Here is a 27,160-nt window from a genome sequence, read left to right on the forward strand (position 1 = left end):
TTAGGGGTTAAATAATTTTAAATGGTTAATTACAAAAGCAAGAGGCGCACTAAGATATTAGCTCCTACGAAAATAATTAGGGAGTGAATTATTTAAAAAACAAAAAGGGGGGGGGGGGAATTTCTTATTGTTCCACCATGGGAAAGACATCTTCTAAACAAGTCCAAGAATTAACGGGAGATGAAAGATATATGTTAGGAAGAGATCGAAGAAATATGTTTTATGGATCCATTTGGGAGAAGAGGTATGGATTTATTGGGCATCTCGATGTTGCAAAGTTAGAAAATATGATTACGCAAATGCATATCAACTGTGGAGCAAATGTTAAAAAACAGCAAGCGGAGGGGCTAGAGACAGCGAGGGTATGGCTTTTTGAAGCGCAAAGGAGAGAGGAAGGAAAAAAGAAAAAAAAGTTAGAGATGCAGAGAGAAAGGGATATACAGAAAAAGGAAGTTTCAGGACCTCCCCCAGAGCAAAGAGGTTATATCCAGAGTTGGTAGAGCAAGCTTGGAAAGAAAGCCCAGATGATACCGTTGTCATGTGTTAAAGAAGATTAGGGGTTATCCCCGTCCCTCCCCCACCATATGACGGCCAAGCCGGAATGTTGGAAGGGCGGGAAGACGGGGGGCAGAGTAAAGAGGCCAGTGAAGAGAACAAAGAGGGGGAAGTTTTACAAAAGGAAATAGTCAGGTTAAGGGTAGAATTAGATAGAGAGAAAGAGGCAGGAAAAACTAGGGAGAGTAAACACAGAGAGTTTAAGAACAGGGAGTTAAAAAGATTAGAAAACTACAATAAGCCAGGGAAGAAAGAGTGGTTAGATGATGAGGAAGGGGATGACCAGTACCCTTTGATAGCCTTGCCGAACCCAAGGGCTGGGGAGGAGCATGCACCAGACACACTGGATGTATATAGGGCATGGACACAGCGAGATGTAGTGAGAGCTGTAGAGGGTGTAGTGCACCCTAAGACAGGAATAGAGGGGTTCAGGAGGGATTTGGAGAGTCTAGCAGCAAGCTTTAAGTTAAACACAGGGGAAATTGAGAGGGCAGTCAGAACCCTAGTTGGGAAAGATTGGGCAGCTGTTCGGGGGCAGTGGGTTGCAGGGGATGCCAATGGAGCAGTCCTACCATGGGCAGATGATGGGCAATATGTTGGGAAAATAACTGAATTGTGTAATAATTTAAGGGAACATTACCATCGACATGCTGACTTCTCCAAAGTACATGAATGTAAACAGGAAGACAGTGAGACCATCAGCCAATACTTAGAGAGACTGAGAAATGTATTTAATGCAAATAGTGGGATACCTGAGCCTCCCCAAGGGCAGGGTAATGATACTCTGTACCATCAGCAGTTAAAAATAGCATTCCTTAGTGGAATGAGACCAGAAATAAGCAGGAATATTAAGAGGACTTTAGTGGGATGGGGAACTACATCGTTAGCCGAGGTCAAGAGATATGCAATCCATCATGAGCAGAATAGTAGACAGGATAGAGTAAGAAAGGAACAAAGGGGAGCAGAGTATTTAATGGCTACTCTAGGGGAGATAGCTGGTAGAGGTAGAACTCCAGAAGAGGGGGGAGCGAGGCTTCGCTCTTTCCTGCCCTATGGGAAAGGAAGTAGGTGCTTTAACTGTGACAAAGAAGGACACTTTGTAAGGGAGTGTGAGGGGCCGTGTAAATACTGTAACGAGCCAGGTCATAACTATCGCGGCTGCGGCAATAAAAGAAGAGGCAAGCAAAATAATCGGGGGGGGGAAAGAGAAAGGGCCTACAAACACCCACCACCCAGTTCCGGTAGGGAGGAAGAGGAAGATGAGGCATGACTAGAGCAAGGGGAAGATAGTAAGACAGATAGTGAAGGAGAGGGGTCAGAGGATACCATTGATACGGGGTGTGAAGTGTTTGAATTGGAAACGATTGAATTGGCTCTGCAGCAAGAACAGAAACCATACCTCACCTTAACAATATTGGGGAAAAATATTAAATTATTGTGTGACACAGGGGCATGTCGCACAGCGATCTGTGTAGCCGACATACCCAAAGGAATTAGAATTAATGGGGAAAAAAATCATGGTACACTCGGCCTCGGGCCATCAATTTATAGAGCGATTATCGGCCCCGGTGACTTTAAAACATGAAGATTCAGGGGGAGAGGTATGCATACCTGTACTTGTATCAAGCCTGTGTCCGGTCAATTTGCTAGGAAGGGATGCCATGACTCAGTTGAACGTAGCTGTAAAGCCAACGCTGAGGGGTATGAAGGCATATGTCGTAAGGGATAATATGGTATTGAGCGGGGAGGGAAAACCATGCTATTGGTATAGCCAGGATCTGCTAAGAGGGGGACTCACAGACATACCGAAGTCACTAATAGACCTAAGTAATGAGTTAGTGATTGGATCAACCAAGATGACAGTAGATGACTTACACTGTACATTATGGTGTAATGAGCACCCAGGCCCTAACACAGATTATGAGGAAGAATTGTTAAAAACCACAGAAAAAACAATTGGGTTAAAATGGGTTCACTATGATAAAAAACGGGCAGCTGTAGAGGTGGAGTTAGGACCACAAAGCCAGAGACTGTACAGAGAAAGGTGGAGCCCCCATGTTTCCCTAGTGAAAGAACCTTCAGAGGAATGGTTATCACTAGGTAAATGGATAAAACAGGGGAAAAACATCACTGACTGGCAAAATACACCAAATGGGGATCAGTATAGCCACTCCACGGGGAGATATAGAAGAAAATTGAATTGGAGAGCAAAAACCCAGCCCGGGGTCCACCTGGAGACAAATTTTAACGGATGACAGGAAGAGATTTTCTTAACTCAGGAACAGGAGGATGAGTTGGCAGCAATTCCGTTCAAATTATGGTCACAAGGACCAGCCGATGTGGGACTAATTAAGGGGGTAGCTCCAGTACAAGTGATTCCTCGATCCGATCATAGACCATACCAAAAGCAATACCCTATGAAACCAGAAGCAATGAAAGGGATAACACCTACATTTGAGCATTTACTTAAGGGAGGGGTGATAATTCCTGGAGATTAAGCACAATGCAACTCTCCAGTATTTCCTGTTAAAAAGGCGGCACCTAGCGCCGACTGGAGGATGGTAATGGACTTGCAGGGGGTTAATAGAAATATAATTCCCAGAGCTCCATGTGTACCAGATCCACATACATTGCTGAACCAATTGAAACCAGAAAACTCCTATTTTACAGTGATAGATTTAGCTAATGCTTTCTTTAGTATCCCAGTTCATCCGGATAGTCAGGGGTGGTTTGGCTTTACTTTTCAGGGAAGGAAATGGACATACGCTAGGATGCCTCAAGGCTACTCGGAAAGTCCTACAATCTTTGCCCAGGCTATAACTAGGAATTTGGGAAAGTTTGAACCTCAGGAGGGAAGCCAAATGTTAGTTTATGTAGATGATATTCTATTGGCTAATCCCACTCAGGAGGGATGTAAGAGGGATACAATCCAATTGTTAACCTTCCTGTCAGAACAGGGACACAAAGTGAGCAAAAATAAACTTCAACTTTGGCAGAGCGAGGTGATTTACCTAGGACACGCTATAACTCAGGAAGGACGAATGTTAAACTCATCCAGGAAAACTGCTATACTTGAAGCACCAAAACCATTGAAAAAAAAACAAATGATGAGCTTTTTGGGGATGATAAACTACTGTAGAGCTTGGGTACCGCATTATGCACTACATACTGGGAAGTTAAGTGATCTTATCTATGGGAAGGCAATGGCAGCCCATGATGAAATCATTTGGAACTCTGAGGCGGAGGAACAATTTATAGAGATAAAAAAGTTGCTCACTTCCCAAACAGCCTTGGCTTTTCCTAGATATGACAGGCCTTCTACCCAGACGGTAGATTGTAGGGAGGGATATATGACATCGGTTTTGACTCAAAAACATGGGGATAAGAACAAACCCATTGCATATTATTCATCTAAATTAGACCAGGTAGCACAAGCAATGCCACTATGTTTACAATCTGTGGTAGCTACAGCTCCGGCAGTGCAAGATTCGGCATCAATCGTTTTATACCACGATTTAACACTAACGGTTCCGCATGCAGTATCCATACTGTTGTTGGAGCATAAAATGGCCTATATGTCACCTGCTAGACATTTATCTTGTATGATAATCCTGTTAAATATGCCTAATTTGACCATTGAACGGTGTACAACTCTAAACCCCTCTACTCTAGTTCCTATTGCGACAGATGGCAGCCCACATGATTGTATAACTGAAACTGAGAAACTTGTGTTGCCAAGACCTGACTTAAAAGACCTAGCCTTAGTGGATGGGGAAGTGACTATGTTTGTTGATGGTTCATCTAGAAAAAACCCTGATGGTACGAATGCTACAGGATATGCAGTTGTAACAGAGACTGACGTCTTGGAAGCTGTATCATTACCTAGAAATTATTCTGCACAACAGGCAGAGATAGTGGCTCTCACTCGGGCATGTCATTTGGGTAAAGGGAAAAAGGTTACTATTTACACCGATAGTGCCTATGCATTTAATACAGTTCACGTATTTGCTGCACAATGGAGAAACAGGGGAATGGTAACCACTTCTGGCAAAACCATTACACATGCCCAGTTAATTTTGAATCTTTTAGATGCTGTACTCCTACCAGAGAAGTTAGCTATCTGTAAATGTGATGCTCACACTAAAGGTGTAGATAGCATAAGCAACGGCAACAGAAAGGCAGATGAGGAAGCGAAAAAGGCAGGTGTCAAACCACAATCACCCACATACTTACATCTAAAAGAGGAGGTAGACATTGATAAAGCATTACTGATAGACAGCCAGTTAAGAGCACCGATGAAGGAAGTGAGTAGATGGGAGAAAATGGGAGCAGTCAAGAAGGGGGAAATGTGGCATCAAGGTAATTTACCTATATTACCAAAATCTCTGTTTAGATATGCAGCAATTTTGATACATGGGCAAAGTCACATATCAACCAGGGGGATGGTGGAAATAATTAGAAAGCACTTTGTAGCGTACGGGATAACAAATTACTTGAAAAAAATTTGTTCTAGGTGTGTTATATGTGCACAAAGTAATCATCAAGGAAAGCAGAGAGCACCAAAAGGGGAATTTCCCCAGGCCAGATATCCATTCCAACAGTTGGAAATTGATTTTATAGAACTTGCAAGAAGTGAAGGGAAAAAATGGTGTTTGACTGTGATAGACAAGTATACCAAATGGGTAGAAGTCTTTCCAACCTCCTCCGCTGATGCATTCACAGTAGCTAAAGCTTTATGTCAGGAAATAATCCCTCGATTCGGATTGCCAGAAACTATTTATTCCGACAATGGGTCTCACTTCGCCAACCAGGTAATAGATAATATTGGACAGAAGTTACATATTAATATGAAAAAACATTGTTCATATCATCCGGAATCAGCGGGTTTGATTGAACGCACTAATTCAACGATTAAATCACGTTTAAGAAAAACGCACATGAGTACAGGAAGAAATTGGGTACAATGTCTACCAATAGTATTAATGACGATTAGGGTAACACCGGATAAAGATGGGTTATCCCCCTTTGAAAAAGTGTTTGGGAGACCATATAGAATGCCCGAGTTAGGCAGACTAGAGGAGGCAGATATAGAAGTAGAAGGGACGTTGGCGGGACATATGAGAAGACTGTTCATTAACCAAACACGTATGTCAAAGATTCTGTGCCCCACAGGAGAACTAAAGGAGAGGGTAACCCACTCTATCCAACCCGGAGACTGGGTGTGGATACAATCCCTAAAGAAGAAAGACTGGAAGCAGCCCCGTTGGGAAGGCCCCTACCAGGTTCTATTGGTCACCGCCTTTGCCATTAGAATAGCAGAGAGAGGAACCTGGGTCCATGTTACCCACTGCAAGAAGGTAGGACCACATACAAGCACCGCTTAGCACACGCAGAGTTGACGAGCGGAACTGGGCCACAGGGTCCGGGGGTCACCTCTGTCAATGAAGATCTCCTACCCAGACCTATCATCACTGTAGTGTGTTCCTAGGGTGTGAGTATGGGGTGGTACCGAGCAGAAGGACTCAAGACAGGAGAGGGTTGGCGGTTTTTGGGAATATGGGTGACCCTGAGCTGCATCATAGTCTCGGCAATAGTCGTGGTAGGTCAAAATCCACCACCACCTCGCACCAATTACGCTATGGCCTTACCATTATTAAGAAATAAAGGGAAAGCGACCCGACATACTGACCGTCAAGGGCGAGTGATCTACAAAATAGGAGTCAGAGAAGGGTGGGGAGTAAGATTCAAAATTATGATTAGGGATCTTATCAGAGCGGATAAGCAAGCAACATGGGATTATAAGATCCCGTTGTATTTATGTTCAGCTCCCTCGGCGGATTGTTCCTGGGCTCAGGTATTTAGACATACTGGGGGAAGGAGATATGAGACGGGGGGGGCTGGACGTCCAGATGGAGGATAAGAAGGTATAACGACATCCCCACGGAGATGGTAGTAACGATAGTAAAGGTCACTAAAGAGGACATGAAAAGAACTTACTGGGCTAGCGCGGACGTATACGGACGGGATACTTGTCTAAGATTACATTTAATGGAGTCAAAAGATATAGAGGGAGCAGGTACTGTCATTAATCCATTAATGGCAATATACCGAGTAAATCAGTCAAGGGATGACGGAGTCAATTTGACTAACCCGTCCACTATGAAAGATTTTCTCCTCCAAGAATGGAACAATGGGGAAGTGGAGGGGGTCCCTGATGAGAATCTCTGGTTAAAGTGGATGAAATACACCGCTAGGGCCTTGGGGGAGACCAATTGTTATGCATGCTCCATTGGGCGACCGACAATGTTGACCGCCCCAATGCCAAAGGCAATGTTTCCCTGTGTATTAGACCTGGGGTCCAATCAAAAAGAGCCCAATTGCACAGGGATTGGGCTGGCAAAATTGACATACTCGGCCAGCCCACCTAGATTCACTTTAACTCCTGGCGAATACCAGTGTTACAGACATAGAAATGGCACCCGTAACTTGGGTGATTTTGATGGCTGTAAGGAGATAATTAATGTGACTGATTTAGATAAGGAAGGAAGGAAAAAAATTAGGAACCTAACCATCCCTCTGACTGATGTGTGGTGGGCATGCACTAAAAAAGGGAGCATTCGGCAGACATTACCAGAGGGATGGGTGGGTACTTGTGCACCAGTATTGTTGGTCCAGCCTGTAAGAATTAGTCATCAAAGACCAGTGACAGGAAGAATAATCAGAAGGAAAAGGAATATAGGTCAGGAAGGAAATAGCCCCATTTGGATAGATGGTATAGGCATCCCCAGGGGTGTTCCAGATGAATACAAAGCTATGAATCAGATATGGGAGGGGTTTACCACAACATTTTTCTGGTGGGTGACAATAAACAAAAATGTGGATTGGATTAATTATATCTATTACAACCAACAACGATTTATTAACCAGACTAGAGATGCAGTAAAGGGGATCTCCGAGCAATTATCCGCCACCTCACTTATGACCTGGGAAAATCGGTTAGCTCTGGATATGTTGCTGGCAGAAAGGGGTGGAGTCTGTAAAATGGTGGGGGGCCATTGTTGCACATTTATCCCTAACAACACCGCACCGGAGGGGACGGTGACCAGAGCTCTTGCAGGATTAACTGCGCTAAGTAAAGAATGGGCTGAAAACTCAGGAATTAGTACATCTTGGACAGGATGGTTTGATACCATGTTTGGTAAATGGAAAACCATAGCAGCAACCATCTTAGGGGCAGTCAGTGTTTGTATGGGAATTCTTGTATTATGTGGTTGTTGTCTTGTTCCCTGTGTCCGAGGATTGGTGAGCAAGGCGTTGGTGAATGCAGTATCTCACCAAATGATAAGAGATGGACCGACTCCGGACTCTGACCAGGAGAGCGGGAAATACGATCCTCCAGGCTTGGGGGATAACGACGACTTTGACCCTGAAAGACCGCAATTGGCTGAAACGTTTATTGGTTCTGATGTATGAAGGTCATAGGGAAAATCCTAAAAAGAAGACCTATGATTGGAAGTAGATAAATAGAACTGATCTCTGAGATTAAACATGTTTGTAAATACATTTATCCTGAAGATGAAACCATTTAGTCAAAAGGGTGGATTGATAGTCATTATTTTTAATGCACAAATTAATCTAAAGGATTTCACCCCAAATACAGTAGAAATGTGTATACGATATTCGAATTATCATGTAGTGTCAACCCACTAACAGAGGGGGTACTAAACATTCAAGGGTAAAGAAGAAGGCGGGAACTGTTTAAGAAAGCCACCTAAAGGTGGGAGGAGCATAGTGCCTTTGTTTGTCAAGAAGTATAAAAACAGTATGTATGTGTTTTTAGCGCCAGAGCTCTCTCCATGAATAAATATACAGATAATACTTGTTGGTTGTGGACCTTGAATCATTGATGATTAAAACCAGAGCCTTACAACCTCTGGTAATGATTCAAGCTTAGGTTGAATTAGAGATAGAAATTCACATGACACCTTGTTCTTATGAACCGCCATTTTTGAAATCTTAAGGATGGAAGCAACCTGACGCTCACTGTATCCCTCTGCCAGTAAAGCCAGAATTGAACCCTTCTTTTCCTCACTCAAAACTTCCCTTTTTAACTCTTTTGGCATGGTCAATAGTTCTTTTTTATTAATATTACTTTTGAGGTACTATTAGCACTGTTTTTACCATCCAGTTGGTCCTATTGCAACAGGATAGTGATGACCACAGCAGTGGTTTTTATACTTTTCCTCGTTAAATAAGATTTGGTTCATGTGATCACCTAATCAGTACCTAATTCAGTAGAATGAGGTGTGCCTGTGTTGGAATTCAACAGACACTGGAATGGAATGGCTGTCATACATGTAGAGATGCTGATTTAAGAAACATTTGCAGTGGTCTCTTAATTTTTTCAACAGCTGTATATACACTGCTCAAAAAAATAAAGGGAACACTTAAACAACACAATGTAACTCCAAGTCAATCACACTTCTGTGAAATCAAACTGTCCACTTAGGAAGCAACACTGATTGACAATACATTTCACATGCTGTTGTGCAAATGGAATAGACAACAGGTGGAAATTATAGGCAATTAGCAAGACACCCCCAATAAAGGACTGGGCAACAACCCAGCAGCAGGACTGCTACCTCCGCCTTTGTGCAAGGAGGAGCAGGAGGAGCACTGCCAGAGCCCTGCAAAATGACCTCCAGCAGGCCACAAATGTGCATGTGTCTGCTCAAACGGTCAGAAACAGACTCCATGAGGGTGGTATGAGGGCCCGACGTCCACAGGTGGGGGTTGTGCTTACAGCCCAACACCGTGCAGGACGTTTGGCATTTGCCAGAGAACACCAAGATTGGCAAATTCGCCACTGGCGCCCTGTGCTCTTCACAGATGAAAGCAGGTTCACACTGAGCACATGTGACAGACGTGACAGAGTCTGGAGACGCCATGGAGAACGTTCTGCTGCCTGCAACATCCTCCAGCATGACCGGTTTGGCGGTGGGTCAGTCATGGTGTGGGGTGGCATTTCTTTGGGGGGCCGCACAGCCCTCCATGTGCTCGCCAGAGGTAGCCTGACTGCCATTAGGTACCGAGATGAGATCCTCAGACCCCTTGTGAGACCATATGCTGGTGCGGTTGGCCCTGGGTTCCTCCTAATGCAAGACAATGCTAGACCTCATGTGGCTGGAGTGTGTCAGCAGTTCCTGCAAGAGGAAGGCATTGATGCTATGGACTGGCCCGCCCGTTCCCCAGACCTGAATCCAATTGAGCACATCTGGGACATCATGTCTCGCTCCATCCACCAACGCCACGTTGCACCACAGACTGTCCAGGAGTTGGCGGATGCTTTAGTCCAGGTCTGGGAGAAGATCCCTCAGGAGACCATCCGCCACCTCATCAGGAGCATGCCCAGGCGTTGTAGGGAGGTCATACAGGCACGTGGAGGCCACACACACACACACACACACACACACACACTACTGAGCCTCATTTTGACTTGTTTTAAGGACATTACATCAAAGTTGGATCAGCCTGTAGTGTGGTTTTCCACTTTAATTTTGAGGGTGACTCCAAATCCAGACCTCCATGGGTTGATACATTTGATTTCCATTGATAATTTGTGTGTGATTTTGTTGTCACCACATTCAACTATGTAAAGAAAAAAGTATTTAATAAGATTATTTCATTCATTCAGATCTAGGATGTGTTATTTTAGTGTTCCCTTAATTTTTTTGAGCAGTGTATATACACAGTTGAAGTCGGAAGTTTACATATACCTTAGCCAAATACATTTAAACTCAGTTTTTCACAATTCCTGACATTTAATCCTAGTAAATATTCCATGTCTTAGGTCAGTTAGGATCACCACTTTATTTTAGGAATGTGAAATGTCAGAATAATAGTAAGAGTGAATGATTTCAGCTTTTATTTCTTTCATCACATTCCCAGTGGGTCAGAAGTTTACATACACTCAATTAGTATTTGGTAGCATTGCCTTTAAATTGTTTAACTTGGGTCAAACGTTTCGGATAGCCTTGCACAAGCTTAACACAATAAGTTGGGTGAATTTTGGCCCATTCCTCCTGACAGAGCTGGTGTAACTGAGTCAGGTTTGTAGGCCTCCTTGCTCGCACACGCTTTTTCAGTTCTTCCCACACATTTTCTATGGGATTGAGGTCAGGGCTTTGTGATGGCCACTCCAATACCTTGACTTTGTTGTCCTTAAGCCATTTTGCCACAACTTTGGAAGTATGCTTGGGGTCATTGTCCATTTGGAAGACCCATTTGCAACCAAGCTTTATCCTGACTGATGTCTTGAGATGTTGCTTCAATATCTCCACATAATTTTCCTTCCTCATGATGCCATCTATTTTGTGAAGTGCACCAGTCCCTCCTGCAGCAAAGCACCCCCACTGCATGATGCTGCCACCCCCGTGCTTCACGGTTGGGATGGTGTTCTTCGGCTTGCAAGCCACCCCCTTTTTCCTCCAAACATAACGGTGGTCATTATGGCCAAACAGTTCTATTTTTGTTTCATCAGACCAGAGGACATTTTTCAAAAAAGTACAATCTTTGTCCCCATGTGCAGCTGCAAACCGTAGTCTGGCTTTTTTATGGTGGTTTTGGAGCAGTGGCTTCTTCCTTGCTGAGCGGCCTATCAGGTTATGTCGATATAGGACTCGTTTTACTGTGGATATACAGTGAGGGAAAAAAGTATTTGATCCCCTGCTGATTTTGTATGTTTGCCCACTGACAAAGACATGATCAGTCTATAATTTTAATGGTATGTTTATTTGAACAGTGAGAAACAGAATACCAACAACAAAATCCAGTGTTTATACTTGCGTACTATTGTTTGTACAGATGAACGTGGTACCTTCAGGCGTTTGGAAATTGCTCCCAAGGATGAACCAGACTTGTGGAGGTCTACAATTCTTGGCTGATTTATTCTCATTTTCCCATGATGTCAAGCAAAGCTTCTAAAGCCATGACAATTCTCTGGAATTTTCCAAGCTGTTTAAAGGCACAATCAACTTAGTTGTATGTAAACTTCTGACCTACTGGAATTGTGATATAGTGAATTATAAGTGAAATAATCTGTCTGTAAACAATTGTTGGAAAAATTACTTGTGTCATGCACAAAGTTGATGTCCTAACCGACTTGCCAAAACTATAGTTTGTTAACGAGAAATTTGTGGAGTGGTTGAAAAACGAGTTTTAATGACTCCAACCTATGTGTATGTAAACTTCCGACTTCAACAGTGTGTATATATACAGTGGGGAGAACAAGTATTTGATACACTGCCGATTTTGCAGGTTTTCCTACTTACAAAGCATGTAGAGGTCTGTAATTTTTTACATAGGTACACTTCAACTGTGAGAGACGGAATCTAAAACAAAAATCCAGAAAATCACATTGTATGATTTTTAAGTAATTAATTTGCATTTTATTGCATGACATAAGTATTTGATCACCTACCAACCAGTAAGAATTCCGGCTCTCACAGGCCTGTTAGTTTTTCTTTAAGAAGCCCTCCTGTTCTCCACTCATTACCTGTATTAACTGCACCTGTTTGAACTCATTACCTGTATAAAAGACACCTGTCCACACACTCAATCAAACAGACTCCAACCTCTCCACAATGGCCAAGACCAGAGAGCTGTGTAAGGACATCAGGGATAAAATTGTAGACCTGCACAAGGCTGGGATGGGCTACAGGACAATAGGCAAGCAGCTTGGTGAGAAGGCAACAACTGTTGGCGCAATTATTAGAAAATGGAAGAAGTTCAAGATGACGGTCAATCACCCTCGGTCTGGGGCTCCATGCAAGATCTCACCTCGTGGGGCATCAATGATCATGAGGAAGGTGAGGGATCAGCTCAGAACTACACTGCAGGACCTGGTCAATGACCTGAAGAGAGCTGGGACCACAGTCTCAAAGAAAACTATTAGTAACACACTACGCCATCATGGATTAAAATCCTGCAGCGCACGCAAGGTCCCCCTGCTCAAGCCAGCGCATGTCCAGGCCCATCTGAAGTTTGCCAATGACCATCTGGATGATCCAGAGGATGAATGGGAGAAGGTCATGTGGTCTGATGAGATAAAAATATAGCTTTATGGTCTAAACTCCACTTGCCGTGTTTGGAGGAAGAAGAAGGATGAGTACAACCCCAAGAACACCATCCCAACCGTGAAGCATGGAGGTGGAAACATCATTCTTTGGGGATGCTTTTCTGCAAAGGGGACAGGACGACTGCACCGTATTGAGGGGAGGATGGATGGGGCCATGTATCGCGAGATCTTGGCCAACAACCTCCTTCCCTCAGTAAGAGCATTGAAGATGGGTCGTGGCTGGGTCTTCCAGCATGACAACGACCCGAAACACACAGCCAGGGCAACTAAGGAGTGGCTCCGTAAGAAGCATCTCAAGGTCCTGGAGTGGCCTAGCCAGTCTCCAGACCTGAACCCAATAGAAAATCTTTGGAGGGAGCTGAAAGTCCGTATTGCCCAGCGATAGCCCCGAAACCTGAAGGATCTGGAGAAGGTCTGTATGGAGGAGTGGGCCAAAATCCCTGCTGCAGTGTGTGCAAACCTGGTCAAGACCTACAGGAAACATATGATCTCTGTAATTGCAAACAAAGGTTTCTGTACCAAATATTAAGTTCTCCTTTTCTGATGTATCAAATACTTATGTCATGCAATAAAATGCAAATTAATTACTTAAAAATCATACAATGTGATTTTCTGGATTTTTGTTTTAGATTCCGTCTCTCACAGTTGAAGTGTACCTATGATAAAAATTGCAGACCTCTACATGCTTTGTAAGTAGGAAAACCTGCAAAATCGGCAGTGTATCAAATACTTGTTCTCCCCACTGTATATATATCCAGACAGCACTCCACTGACCAGAATAGAATTCGTAGGCTATTGAGTCGGTTGTGCTGTTGTTCTTTTCTGTGATGAAAGCTCACAACCAGGCTTGTTCTTGGGTTATGACAGCAGCAGTAACAGCATTGAGGTGAGTTTACATTGTCAAGTCTCGCTGAAAGGTTGGTGGAAGGCAAGAGGTCAAAATCTCTCACATAATGCAGAGGGCTACTAATGCAATGGAACTGGCAGCAGGTCAGGATTTGCAGGAATTACAACACAAAAAAAAGTTGTTTAGAAGGGCATGACAAGTGTGATGTAGCAACAAACATAAAAACCATTGCTATGACATACAGTGCATTCGGAAAGTATCCAGACTCCATTATGTTACGTTACAGCCTTACTCTAAAATTAATTAAATACATGTTTTTCCTCATCAATCTACACACAATACCCCATGATGACAAAGAAAAAACAGGTTTAGACATTTTTGCAAATTGATAAAAATAAACAGAAATACCTTATTTACATAAGTATTCAGACCCTTTGCTATGAGACTCGAAATTGAGCTCAGGTGCATCCTGTTTCCATTGATTATCGTTGAGATGTTTCTACAACTTTATTTGAGTCCACCTGTTGTAAATTAAAATGATTGGACATGATTTGGGAAGGCACACACCTGTCTATATAATATCCCACAGTTGACAGTGCATGTCAGAGCAAAAACCAAGCCATGAGGTCGAAGGAATTGTCCGTAGAGCTCCGAGACAGGATTGTGTCGAGGCACATATCTGGGGAAGGGTACCAAAAAATGTCTGCAGCATTGAAGGTCCCCAAGAACACAGCGGCCTCCATCATTCTTAAATGGAAGAAATTTGGAACCACCAAGACTCTTCCTGGAGCTGCCTGCCCAGCCAAACTGAGCAATCAGGGGAGAAGGGCCTTGGTCAGGGAGGTGACCAAGATTCCAATGGTCACTCTGACAGAGCTCCAGAGTTCCTCTGTGGAGATGGGAGAACCTTCCAGAAGGACAACCATCTCTGAAGCACTCCACCAATCAGGCCTTTATGATAGAGTGGCCAGATGGAAGCCACTCCTCAGTGAAAAGGCACATGACAGCCCGCATGACAGCCCGCTAAAGGACTCTGACCATGAGAAACAAGATTATCTGGTCTGATGATAGTCCCCTGTAGCTCAGTTGGTAGAGCATGGCACTTGCAAAGCCAGGGTTGTGGGTTCGTTTCCAACGGGGGGCCAGTATGAAGATGTATGCACTCACTAACTGTAAGTCGCTCTGGATAAGAGCGTCTGCTAAATGACTAAGATGTAAGATAATGAAACCAAGATTTAACTCTTTGGCCTGAATGCGAAGCGTCACATTTAGAGGAAACCTGGCACCATCCCTACGGTGAAGCATGGTGGTGGCAGCATCATGCTGTGGGGATGTTTTTCAGCAGCAGGGACTTGGAGACTAGTCAGGATCGAGGGAATGATTAACAGAGCAAAGTAGAGATCCTTGATGAAAACCTGCTGCACAGTGCTCAAGACCTCAGACTGGGGCGAAGGTTCACCTTCCAACAGGACAACGGCCCTAAGCACACAGCCAAGACAACGCAGGAGTGGCTTCGGGACAAGTCTCTGAATGTCCTTGAGTGGCCCAGCCAGATCCCAGGTTTGAACCCAATCTAACATCTCTGGAGAGACCCATCCAACCTGACAGAGCTTGAGAGGATCTGCAGAGAAGAATGGGAGAAACTCCCCAAATACAGGTGTGCCAAGCTTGTAGCGTCATACCCAAGAAGACTCAAGGCTGTAATTGCTGCCAAAGGTGCTTCAACAAAGTACTCAGTAAAGGGTCTGAATACTTATGTAAATGTTAAATGTTCAACATTTTCTAAAAACCTTTTGTTGCTTTGTCATTATGGGGTATTGTGTGTAGATTGATGAGGGGAAAAAACAATGTAATCAATTTTAGAATAAGGCTGTAACGTAACAAAAATGTGGGAAAAGTCAAGGGGTCTGAATACTTTACGAATGCACTGTACAGAATATACCCAGGGCTTGATCATGCATACAGAACGCACACAGTGAGAAAAGCTGCCGCTCTGAGTGAGCAACAACATCCAAGGTAGGAGGTAGAAGCAGATTGTTATCTTCCTAAGCACCACAGGAGGTTGGGTGGCACCTTAATTGGCGAGGACGGGCTCATAGTAATGGCTGGAACGGAATAAATGGAATGGTCTCCAACTCATCAAACATGGCTTCCATGTGGTTGATACCATTCCAATCACTCCATTCCAGCCATTACTATGAGCCGTCCTCCCCTCAGCAGCCTCCTGTGCTAAGCGCTGTCTGGCTCCTGGACCACAATGAGTGATTAGTCAGGAGGACTAGCAGGGGAAGAATGACTGACTGGTCCAGAACAGTGCTGCTGAGACATCCCTCATGCTAATAGCACTGAGTGTCTAAATATAATAATAATAATAATAATAATAATAATAATAATAATAATAATAATAATAATAATAATAATAAGCCATTTAGCAGACGCTTTTATCCAAAGCGACTTACAGTCATGTGTGCATACATTTTTACGTATGGGTGGTCCCGGGGATCGAACCCACTACCCTGGCGTTACAAGCGCCATGCTCTACCAATTGAGCTACAGAGGACCACATATGCTCTCCCCTTGTACTCCATGGGACCTGGCAGTCACTGAGGGCCATTTCACCATATTAAATATAGTAATAAACAAGAAAAAAAAGAGAGAAAATGGTTGAGAGAGAAAGATGCATGCCTACAACAGAAACCTCTGTTGTTTAGCATCTCTTACCAGCTAAGTGTGATCAGTAACAATGAGAGAGAGGTTGTCTATAACAAATATGCTAACGAAACTGAAATTAATTTATTTGGAAGGACTGACCACCTCAGGCTTATATTGATTCTACATGAATGGACATGTATCGTATGATAGATTCATTCAAACACAGACCCTGTGATGACAGAAACTAGAACAGCCACACCTTTTCAAAAGAAACCAGACAGGTGTTACCATGATTAGTAACTCAGGAGACAAAAGGACATCAAGTGGGCTGTCCCTGTCAGTAAGTGTGATGCATGAGAGTTAAGACAAGTAGCCTATGCTATCTACACCATATTGATTGCTATGAGAGACTTCCAGAAAAAAATTCTGAGACTAAACATTAAAGCTGAGCTAACAGAACGAAAAGGCTTTATACCACACTGCCAACTCCTAGACGAGATGCTGCTCAATGTGACAGCTCAAGGTGAAAGAGCACCTTGAGGGAGAGTGAGTGAGGGAGCCTGTCTCATCCACATACAGGCTACCACTGGCTAATCAACAGTGACAGGTTGGGCCATAAACCCTGGCTCTTTGTTAGCTACAGCCCCAATGCCCTGTTCATAGGCAATGTGAGCCAGGCCAAAGGATGGCGAAATTATAGGGCAAAACCTTTAGCTACTTACTCAAAAGTGAAGAAGAGTCCGCTTGTGATGAGAATGAGGATGAGGGTGAGGTAGAAGACCCCTGTCTGTCTGGCCATCATGATCCTCCCATTGCAGTAAAATTTATTCCGCCCTGGGAAGGCTTGCCACTTCCTCCTCTTGGGGGTCCTCTTCTTGTATGGAGTCTCCATCGGGGTCGAGCTGCGAGTGCTGATCTGGCTGTATTCGCACTCTCGCATAGGCTCAGCCACCCCGAGTTGCAGCATCAATGGCCACTCAGTGAGATCCCCCCACAGTTGAAGCAGTCCAGGGCCAGGGGGCAGGAGCACCGCTGTAATGAAAGCAACAGAACTGTGATATTAGCCTACTGGAAAGAGAGTGGTCTGATTATAGCCTGGTCCCGGATCTGTGCGTGGTGTATACAGTCAACTCCTATGTTTGTTGTCATGCCAGACAGACAATGAATAGGCAAAACAATATAAACAGATCTGGGATCAGTCTGATTATAGGATCACATTCAATGTTTTGCTGATGATGTTGAAATTATCTAGTATAGGGTTAGCTTGCTACCATTTTAGAGTTCATGTTTTATCAGCTAGCTAAGGTTTTATTAGTTTATGGGCTATAGTGAGTTTATATAGCTAGTTAAATGACGAGCACACAAACGTTTCCAGCATGACAGCCATACCTACTTGGATATCCATCTTACCACTAACTTACTAGGCTACACAACTAACTAGCTAACGTTAAGTAGTTGGCGACCAGTGACAGCTTCTCACATGCTTCAAACTTTTCACTAGCTAGCAACTAGCACGCTTGCAAATAATGGTTTAATCAAACATACTTAGCTAATAAGTATTGGCCCTAGCTAGCTAACTGAACTAGCTAGCTAACTACCTACCTAGCATTACCTAGTTAACTAGCTAGCTTGGTAATGTTACCTACAAAATCACCCAGCAACATTACTTTACTATTGGCTAGGTATAGACAGCTAACGTCAGCTAGTTGGCAAAAAAGAAAATGCAGCAAAGTAACTAGATCTAGTTAGCTAGGCTAACGTTAAAATGTAATGGGGCAAACTTTTAAATGTTCTGTCGTTTCCTGTGAGCCAACACCCGTTCAGTCACCAAGCATTACGGGCACATCCCCAGCCGCATACCATCACAGAAACCCTCCAGTTTTGCCACCCCTCTGGACAGCTCACCAAAGAAAGTCGACACTGCTGGTACGCCACCTTTTTCCGCTCTCCTTATCCTTGTTTGTTGCGAACTGCAGTCGAAACCAATATTATTCTTTCTCTCGGAATTACAATAATTACAAAAGGCTTATGACTGGTATTAAAATATCAAACGCTTCAAACATGGAAAGTCAGAGGATAGGCTGGGTCTGGGTCGGTCCCACGCCACACCACTTCAAATTCAACCGCAGCAGAGAGACAGCGCTAGTAATTTTCAGACATGCTCGCGCGTGATACGAAAGATCAGAACGCCGCTTGCAGGTCTAATTTCCATCTACAGATTTGCTAAATCTGGGGATATTCCCATAATTCTATCACGTACTCGTTCGCTTGCGTCCTGAAAAGTTGCACCATTCCCACCAAGGCTGCTGAAATATCAGGATATCCCACTGTGTTTGTTCCGAACGCAATCACACTGTTTTCTCCATCACGTTGCGCTGCTCATCGCAACTAGCAAACAACAACATACCGCGCACACAACCCGCCCTCCTCTAAACGCCTTTTTCTTCGAGTGAATTTTTCGGCAGACTAGACGCTGTGTTGAGTATTGCTGCCTTTTGCAGGTCGGAGTGCATATTGCACATTTTTATCACAAGAGAAGGGGGACATTTTCAATTGCACCACCATCTAACCCTACAACTTACCTATATACTGTCTATCCCCAAAACCCACCCCACTATTTTGGCCCTAAACGATCCTACACCAGGCCATCAGCCTGGGAGGATGGAACCCCTTCTCTCAAAACTCCCTGTAGATCTTCTGCACTAAAAGCTCTCACACCCAAATATGTATCTGCTGCTGCAACTACCACACCTATCTTCTGTGATGTCCGCTCCATGCAGTGCAGTTAGTCACCATGTCTATAATAAAGCACTGCTCTGCTTTCTTGACATAGCTATCAACAAAACAAGTCCTACAGGCTCTAGTTTTGTCGCCCCGGGACTACTGCCCAGTCATATGGTCAAGTGCCACAAAGAGGGACATATGCAAATTACAGTTGGCCCAGAACAGAGCAGCAAGGCTGGCCCATAAATGTACATGGAGAGCTAACATCAATGACATGCATGTCAATCTCTCCTGGCTCAATCTAGAGGAGAGATTGACTGCATCACTACTTGTATTTGTGAGAGGTATTGACATGTTGAAAGCACCGAGTTGTCTGTTCAAATGACTAGCACACAGCTCAGACATCCATGCATAACCCACAAGACATGCCACAAGGGGTCTCTTCACAGTTTCCAAGTCCAGAACAGACTCTGGGAAACGCACAATACTACACAGAGCCATGTCTACATGGAACTCTATTCCACATCAAGTAACTCATGCAAGCAGTAAATTCAGATTTAAAAAACAGATAAAACTACACCTTAGGGAATAACGCAGACTGTGAAGAGACAGACAGGCACACACACACTAGCATACACAATCTACACACACGTACATTGCAATATTGTTTTATGTTTGTATTATAAATGTTGTATTGTAGATATGTAGTGGTGTAATAATGTTATATGATGTACTGTTACATTTGTTGTGTGTGATGTAAGTGCCTTAATGTGTTTGGACCCCAGGAAGAGTAGCTGCTGCCTTGCCAGCAGCTATTGGGGATCCCTTGAAATACAAATACAGACACAAGAAATCCAACCTTACTAAAACTCATCCTCTCTGGATCTCTCTGTCTCTTTAGGCCTACTCCCTGGGGGGCTCCCACTCAAATCCCTCATCCTTGGGCTATCCTCTACTCTCCTTACATTTACATTTTAGTCATTTAGCAGACGCTCTTATCCAGAGCGACTTACAGTTAGTGAGTGCATACATTATCTTTTTTTTATTTGTATATCTTTTTTTTTTCATACTGGCTCCCCATGGGAATCGAACCCACAACCCTGGCGTTGCAAACGCCATGCTCTACCTACTGAGCTACATCCCTGCCGGCCATTCCCTCCCCTACCCTGGACGACGCTGGGCCAATTGTGCGCCGCCCCAGCAGGTTTTCATCAAGGATCACTCTGTACTTTGCTCTGTTCATCTTTCCCTCGATCCTGACTAGTCTTGCAGTCCCTGCCGCTGAAAAACATCCCCACAGCATGATGCTGCCACCACCATGCTTCACCGTAGGGATGGTGCCAGGTTTCCTCCAGATGTGACGCTTGGCATACAGGCCAAAGAGTTAAATCTTGGATTCATCAGATAAGAGAATCTTGTTTCTCATGGTCTGAGAGTACTTTAGGTGCCTTTTGGCAAAATCCAAGAGGGCTGTCATGTGCCTTTTACTGAGGAGTGGCTTCCGTCTGGCCACTCTACCATAAAGGCCTGATTGGTGGAGTGCTGCAGAGATCGTTGTCCTTCTGGAAGGTTCTCCAATCTCCACAGAGGAACTCTGGAGCTCTGTCAGAGTGACCATCGGGTTCTTCGTCACCGCCCTGACCAAGGCCCTTCTCCCCTGATTGCTCAGTTTGGCCGGGAGGCCAGCTCTAGGAAGAGTCTTGGTGGTTCCAAACTTCTTCCATTTAAGAATGATGGAGGCCACTGTGTTCTTGGGGACATTCAATGTTGCATAAATGTTTTGGTACCCTTCCCCGGATCTGTGCCTTGACACAATACTGTCTCAGAGCTCTACGGACAATTCCTTCGACCTCATGGCTTGGGTTTTGCTCTGACATGCACTGTCAACTGTGGGATCTTATATAGACAGGTGTGTGCCTTTCCAAATCATGTCCAATCAATTGAATTTACCACAGGTGGACTCCAATCAAGTTGTAGAACCATCTCAAGGATGATCAATGGAAACAGGATGCACCTGAGCTCAATTTCGAGTATCATTGCAAAGGGTCTGAATACTTATATAAATAAGGGATTTCTGTCTTTTATTTTTAATACATTTGCAAAAATTATGATGGAAACTATGCCATGTTAGATCCTGAATTCTAGTCTACCATGTTTACTTCAACAGCAGAGTCATATTTGTCATATTTAAGTACCCATAAGGTAGTCCAAACCAGCTGTCATACAGACATGCCCCCTAATGCCAGCCTCGTCATATGATGCTGCAAGTTCCTGAGTTCCTGCTTTGGTCATGGTGATGTCATTTTCCCGGGTTTCTCACTCTCCCATACCACCTACACACCATAGACATCCTTAACATCTCCTAGTCTGAACAATGCCTCTGGCTTCCAGCTTGATTCACTCAATCACTCCCACTGTCCTACAACCATCTCCTTGTTCAGTCAATGCTCCTCTTTCACAGGCAGGCTTAGAGAACTCTCTATCTGAGTCATTGGGCATACATACGTATTATCAACAGGGCTCTCAGCGGTGAGAAATATACTCAGAGAGAGCACAGAAAGTTGTTTTTCATGTACTGTATGAGAATCTGAGAGGGCGTATATCACTACTTTCCTCGATTGAGTAGAAAAGAGGGACTATTAAAAGCGTTTTAAATTAGTTCTGAGAATTGAAAAAGAGCTCAGTCTGCTCAATAGACTCTCAGAGTAGTGGTACACATAGCCTATATAGCATTCTGTATGGCTTTAAAGACATCTCCACAGGTTTCTCATTCACAACACAATGGAATTACAATTTTATGTTCATAGTGAAATGTGGGTATAGTGCCTTTAGAAATTATTCATAGCCCTTGACTTATTCCACACTTAGTTGTGTTACAGCTTGAATTCAAAATGGATGAAATTGTTTTTTTTCTCACCGATCTACACATAATGACGAAGTGTTTTTAGAAATGTTAGCTAATTTATTAACTACAATGTTGTTGATCCATCCTCAGTTTTCTCAATTCACAGCCATTCAATTCTATAACTGTTTTAAAGTCACCATTGGCCTCATGGAGAAATCCCTGAGTGGTTTCCTTCCTCTCCGGCAACTGAGTTAGGAAGGACGCCTGTATCTTTGTAGTGTCTGGGTGTATTGATACACCATCCAAAGTGTAATTAATAACTTCACCATACTCAAAGGGATATTCAATGTCTGCTTTTTTTTTCATCTACCAATAGGTGCCCTTCTTTGCGAGGCATTGGAAAACCTCCCTGGTCTTTGTGGTTGAATCTGTGTTTGAAATTCACTTCTCAACTGATAATTGTGTGTGTGGGGTACAGAGATGAGGTAGTCATTCAATAACCATGTTAAACACTATTATTGCAACTTATTATGTGAGTTGTTAAGCACATTTTTATTCGTGAACTTATTTAGGCTTAATAATGGGGTTGAATACTTATAGACTCAAGACATTTCAGCTTTACATTTTTTATGAATTTGTAAAAATTTTGAAATACATAATTCCACTTTGACATTAGGGGGTATTGTGTGTGTAGGCCAGTGACACAAAATCTAAATGTAATCCATTTTAAATTCAGGCTGTCACACAACAAAATATGGAAAAAGTCAAGGGATGTGAATACTTTCTGAAGGCACTGTACATATTTACTGTACATATAGATTGAGCAGCAGTCTCAGGAGGTATTGCCATATAACACATTTCCAATCAAACAGCATTTGGATGTTATAATCCTAAACACTTTCATACTAGTGGATTATATCATCTGAAACGTATATACAGAATGATGAGGCTGACATAGTGGATAAAGCTGTTGTATGCATTCTCAAAAATCTGTACCAAGCCATGGATGTTTTCAATGATTTCTACTGACCCTTAATCCACGAGGTCAGATTTTAAATCCTGGACTCGCAGCATGGTTGACCAAAGTGCTGACATATGATTACGTTTTATTTGCCTTAGAAAATGACTGGATATGATATCCCTTTCCTCCAGTTTAAGAACAACATGGGGCTGATTTAGAATCTATCTGGGCCTTTGTCCAGGGATGTATTCTAATACATAATAGAAAGGGAAGGATGGTCTGTGCTGTGACCAAGTCCATTCAGTATCAGAGTTGTCAAACATAATCAATACCCACTGGGCACACACTGGTTGAACCAACGTGGATTAGATGTTGAATTGACATCTGTGCCAATTGGCTAGTCTTTGCGTGAGGATGTGATGATAGAATTAGCATTTACATTCAATGGGGTGAACACACACATTTGTTCAACTAAATATACCAGCGTTTCCCAAAAAAGTGGGTTTTGCCTAACACTACACAGCTAATTCAAATGATCAAAGCTTGATGATTAGTTGATTATTTGAATCAGCTGTGTACTGCTAGGGCAAAAACCAAAACGTGCACCCCTTGGGATCCGAGGACCGAGTTTGGAAAACCCTGAAATATACAAAGAATCCCCATTTCACAGACTGATTTCCCCCACAAGATATTCAACAACTACACACATGCAAACGCTCACACACACATGCTCTCACACACACACGCACGCACCCACCCACCCACCCACCCACCCACACAGGCTGGTGGGAGGGAGCCAGCCAGGTCAGCAGCAGCTCTGGCACCACTTCCAGCCTTGCTGTCAGAGCTATGACTCAGCCACTCAGAAGCAGCGCTGTGTGGGAGAGGCCTACTGCTGTGGTGGTGGGCCCTGAGTGAAAGTCAGCCACCAACGCTAAAATCCAATACATTTACAGTACAACTACCCACGTTCCGACACAATCTGTGCCATGTTCTACATTCTGAACTAAGGTATCTTAAATGGTGCTCTGAATCATAGTATTTCATTCAAACATGACAATCTGCTTACAATCAACCAACACAGACTGCCAAAGGACAGGTACAGTAGTTAGAGAATTGTAAGGAAGGACATTTTAGGTATACGAAGTACCTCACAGGCACTATTATAGAAAAGTATATAGTGTGTGTTCATATCTGCTTTCCCAGTTTGGCACTGCAGAAGAAGCCTTATAATTGTCCCTTTAAAATCAAACCTGAAATGAGATGATGACGTCTAATGAGACCATCCGTGTCAGTAACTGGAATGGTGTTATTAAGGCAGTTTAAAAGAAGATCATCAACTATCATCCAGAGGGCAAATTACAATTTTGGGAAAGATGTAAGTGCTTTATTTGAGCAATAAATAACCACAGAGGGTAAGCTTGAAAAACAGGTTTTTCTCAGTCCGATTTGCTTACCTGACCCCCACATTTATCAGTGACGTTGTGGACAAGGAATGATTGATATGAAGTCACGAGTCTTGTGCTGAGTCACACTAGGTAGAGGGGGCATACTGCACATACAGAGAACGTGGCCTAAATCACATAGAGCAGTCAGCATCATGTCATTTCATCCAATTTCATCATGATTGTGATTGTGGTTGGTGAGTGTGCAGATCAGAAAAATGCAACCAGGTCTCAGAGCATTTCGAATTATTCTATATGTAAATTGGAGACACTCCATTTAGTATGATATGTTACGAATAATGAAAAATGTATGCACTCACTAACTGTAAGTCGCTCTGGATAAGAGCGTCTGCTAAATGACTAAAATGTAAAATGTAAAATGAATAAAAATGTGTATTATATGTTACAAATTTGCAAAACGTACAACATGTTACGAATTTGCTAAAAGTACAATATGTTACGAATTTGCAAAACGTATAATATGTTACAAATTATAGCTAGGTGGTTAATGTTAGCTAGCTGGCTAATGTTAGCAAGGCTAGGGGTTAGGGTTAAGGTTAGGGTTAATTTAGGAGTTAGTTTAAAGGGTTAAGGTTTGTGTTAGGGCAAGGGTTATCTAAAAGAGTTAAGGCTAGGATTAGGGTTAGCAAACATGCTAAGCAGTTGCAAAGTAGCTAAAAAGTAGTAAGTAGTTAAAAAGTTGCTAATTAGCTCAAATGCTAAAGTTGTCCATGATGGCTATGCACACTCTTGGATTGCATCCTACCTGGCAGGCCGCTCCTACCAGATGACATGGAGAGGATCTGTGTCTACACCACGTACTCTCACGACTGGTGTCCCCCAGAGCTCGGTTCTAGGCCCTCTCCTCTTCTCTCTATACACCAAGTCACTCGGCTCCGTCATATCCTCACATGGTTGCTCCTATCATTGCTATGCGGATGACACTCAACTACTTTTCTCCTTCCCCCCCTTCTGACACACAGGTGGCGACACGAATCTCTGCGTGCCTGGCAGATATCTCAACTTGGATGTCGGCCCACCACCTCAAGCTCAACCTCGATAAGATGGAACTGCTTTTCCTCCTGTGGAAGGACTGCCCGCTTAAAGACCTTTCTATCACGGTTGACAACTCCACAGTGTCGCCCTCCCAGAGTGCAAATAACCTTGGCATGATCCTGGACAACACCCTGTCGTTCTCTGCAAACATCAAAAGAGTGACCCGCTCCTGCAGGTTCATGCTCTACAACATCCGTAGAGTACGACCCTACCTCATACACGAAGTGGCGCATGTCCTAATCCAGGCACTTGTCCTCTCCAGTATGGACTACTACAACTCGCTGTTGGCTGGGCTCCCCACTTGTGTCATCAAACCCCTGCAACGTATCCAGAATGCAGCAGCCCGCCTTGTTTTCAACCTTCCCAAGTTCTCCCATGTCACCCCGCTCCTCTGCACACTCCACTGGCTTCCAGTTGAAGTTCGCATCCACTACAACACCATGGTGCTTACCTACAGAACAACCCTACACCCCAACCCGAGCAATCCGTTCTGCCACCTCAGGTCTCTTGGCCCTCCCACCCCTACGGGAGGGCAGCTCCCACTCAGCCCAGTCCAAGCTCTTCTATGTCCTGGCACACTTAACCAACATTTGCACTTGACCCCCACCCCACCCCCCCTTCTAGCTCTGACTCTACTGATAGCTACGTTATTGAGGAAAAATGTACTTAAGTAACCATCTGTCTTATTTAACCATACCAAACGTAACATATCATACTAATTTAAGTATCCCGGATTTACGATTACTATATTACTAATCTGTGAGACCAGGCTGGGAATATTATGAGTTTAGGTCAGTTTGAAGGGTTGCTTTACAAGTGGGCTTCAGCAGTGATTGTAATGTTTCTGGCATATTTGTGTGTGTTTTTTCTTTTCAATTGAGAAACAATAATAGTAAGTTGTTGATGTTTGTTTTATTATCCTAAGATTGTCTGAACACAAATGTGATTTTCCTGTGTTTTATATATATTTCCACATTATGTGGTTGGAATAATACTGTGAAATTGTGAAAATGATGATAATGCCCTTTTAGTGTAAGAGCTGTTTAAAAAGACAGCCTGAAATTTCAGCCTGTTTTGGTGGGATGGAGTTTTGGCCTGCCTGGTGACATTACCAGGTGGTTAATTAGTTAATAGACCAATAAGAAAGAGAGTTCCAAACCTCTCTGCCAATTACAGCTAGTTTCCCGTTTTCCTCTCCCCAGTCAGACCACTCCCAGACAGTCCTAGCAAAATTGATGACACCCTTCAAACCAATGAGGGTTTGGAATTTTTAAAGCCAATTATCTCACAATCATCTTTTTGCAGATAGAACCTTACAGTCCCAAGCTCTCAAATAGTCAATGTACATTTTATTCATAACATGTGGAACATAGAGTATAAAGATGTATATCAAGTCAAAGATAGTCATTAAGTCAGATGAAAAAAAGCAGAATGTACAATGAGTTGTCAAATATTTTGTGTGTTGTGGGTTCTTTTCTGAGTTTTATTTTTGAACTACATTGTCTTGGCTCAAAAATATACCCATTTACATGAATGGAGGACATAAAATAAAAGAAATATATTCACAAGTTCTGTAACCTCAGCTAGTTGTCCCTGACCCTGGCACTTCCACATTTGATCACCAAATATTGTTTTGATCAGCTTGAAGCTATAGTACAATGCGTACAGGAACATTATACATACAGAGACCTACACAACCTCCAGGTTCAAATATTTGACCCCAATAACAAAATATGTATAATAACAATAACAAATCTCACCAATAATAAAAAGTAGTTGTAATAATCAGAAACTTTTTTTGATAGTGAATGTAGAGAGTCAACCAAAACTCAAAGAAAAGTGAAGGTGGTTCCAATGTACAACAGTCTATATACAGTACATAGTGCCAACTTGGGTTAAAAAGCAACTGAAAAAAATGCAATACAAGGGCTTAAGATAC

The 27,160-nt window shown here is 43.2% G+C and overlaps 1 protein-coding gene across 4 annotated transcripts in view; it reads right to left on the bottom strand.

Moving 5' to 3' along the window:
• Nucleotides 1–18,576, bottom strand: part of LOC311146058 (palmitoyltransferase ZDHHC14-like) — a 104,781-nt gene extending 86,205 nt beyond the window's left edge. For 2 of the 4 annotated variants that reach the window (XM_084182522.1, XM_084182520.1), the window contains exons 1-2: nt 18,451–18,576; nt 16,913–17,222 (exon numbers count right to left, since the gene is read on the bottom strand). In XM_084182522.1, the coding sequence (XP_084038648.1) occupies nt 16,913–17,157 (245 nt within the window). In that variant the 5' untranslated portion in view covers nt 17,158–17,222; nt 18,451–18,576. Of the gene's footprint in view, nt 1–16,912; nt 17,223–18,095 lie in introns of all 4 variants that reach the window. The other 2 variants (XM_084182521.1, XM_084182519.1) reach the window with 1 other exon arrangement.
• Between the last annotated feature and the right edge of the window lie 8,584 nt (nt 18,577–27,160).

The sequence above is a fragment of the Coregonus lavaretus genome (assembly GCF_964263955.1).
Source record: "Coregonus lavaretus genome assembly, chromosome: 18".
Classification (NCBI taxonomy): Eukaryota; Metazoa; Chordata; class Actinopteri; order Salmoniformes; family Salmonidae; genus Coregonus; species Coregonus lavaretus.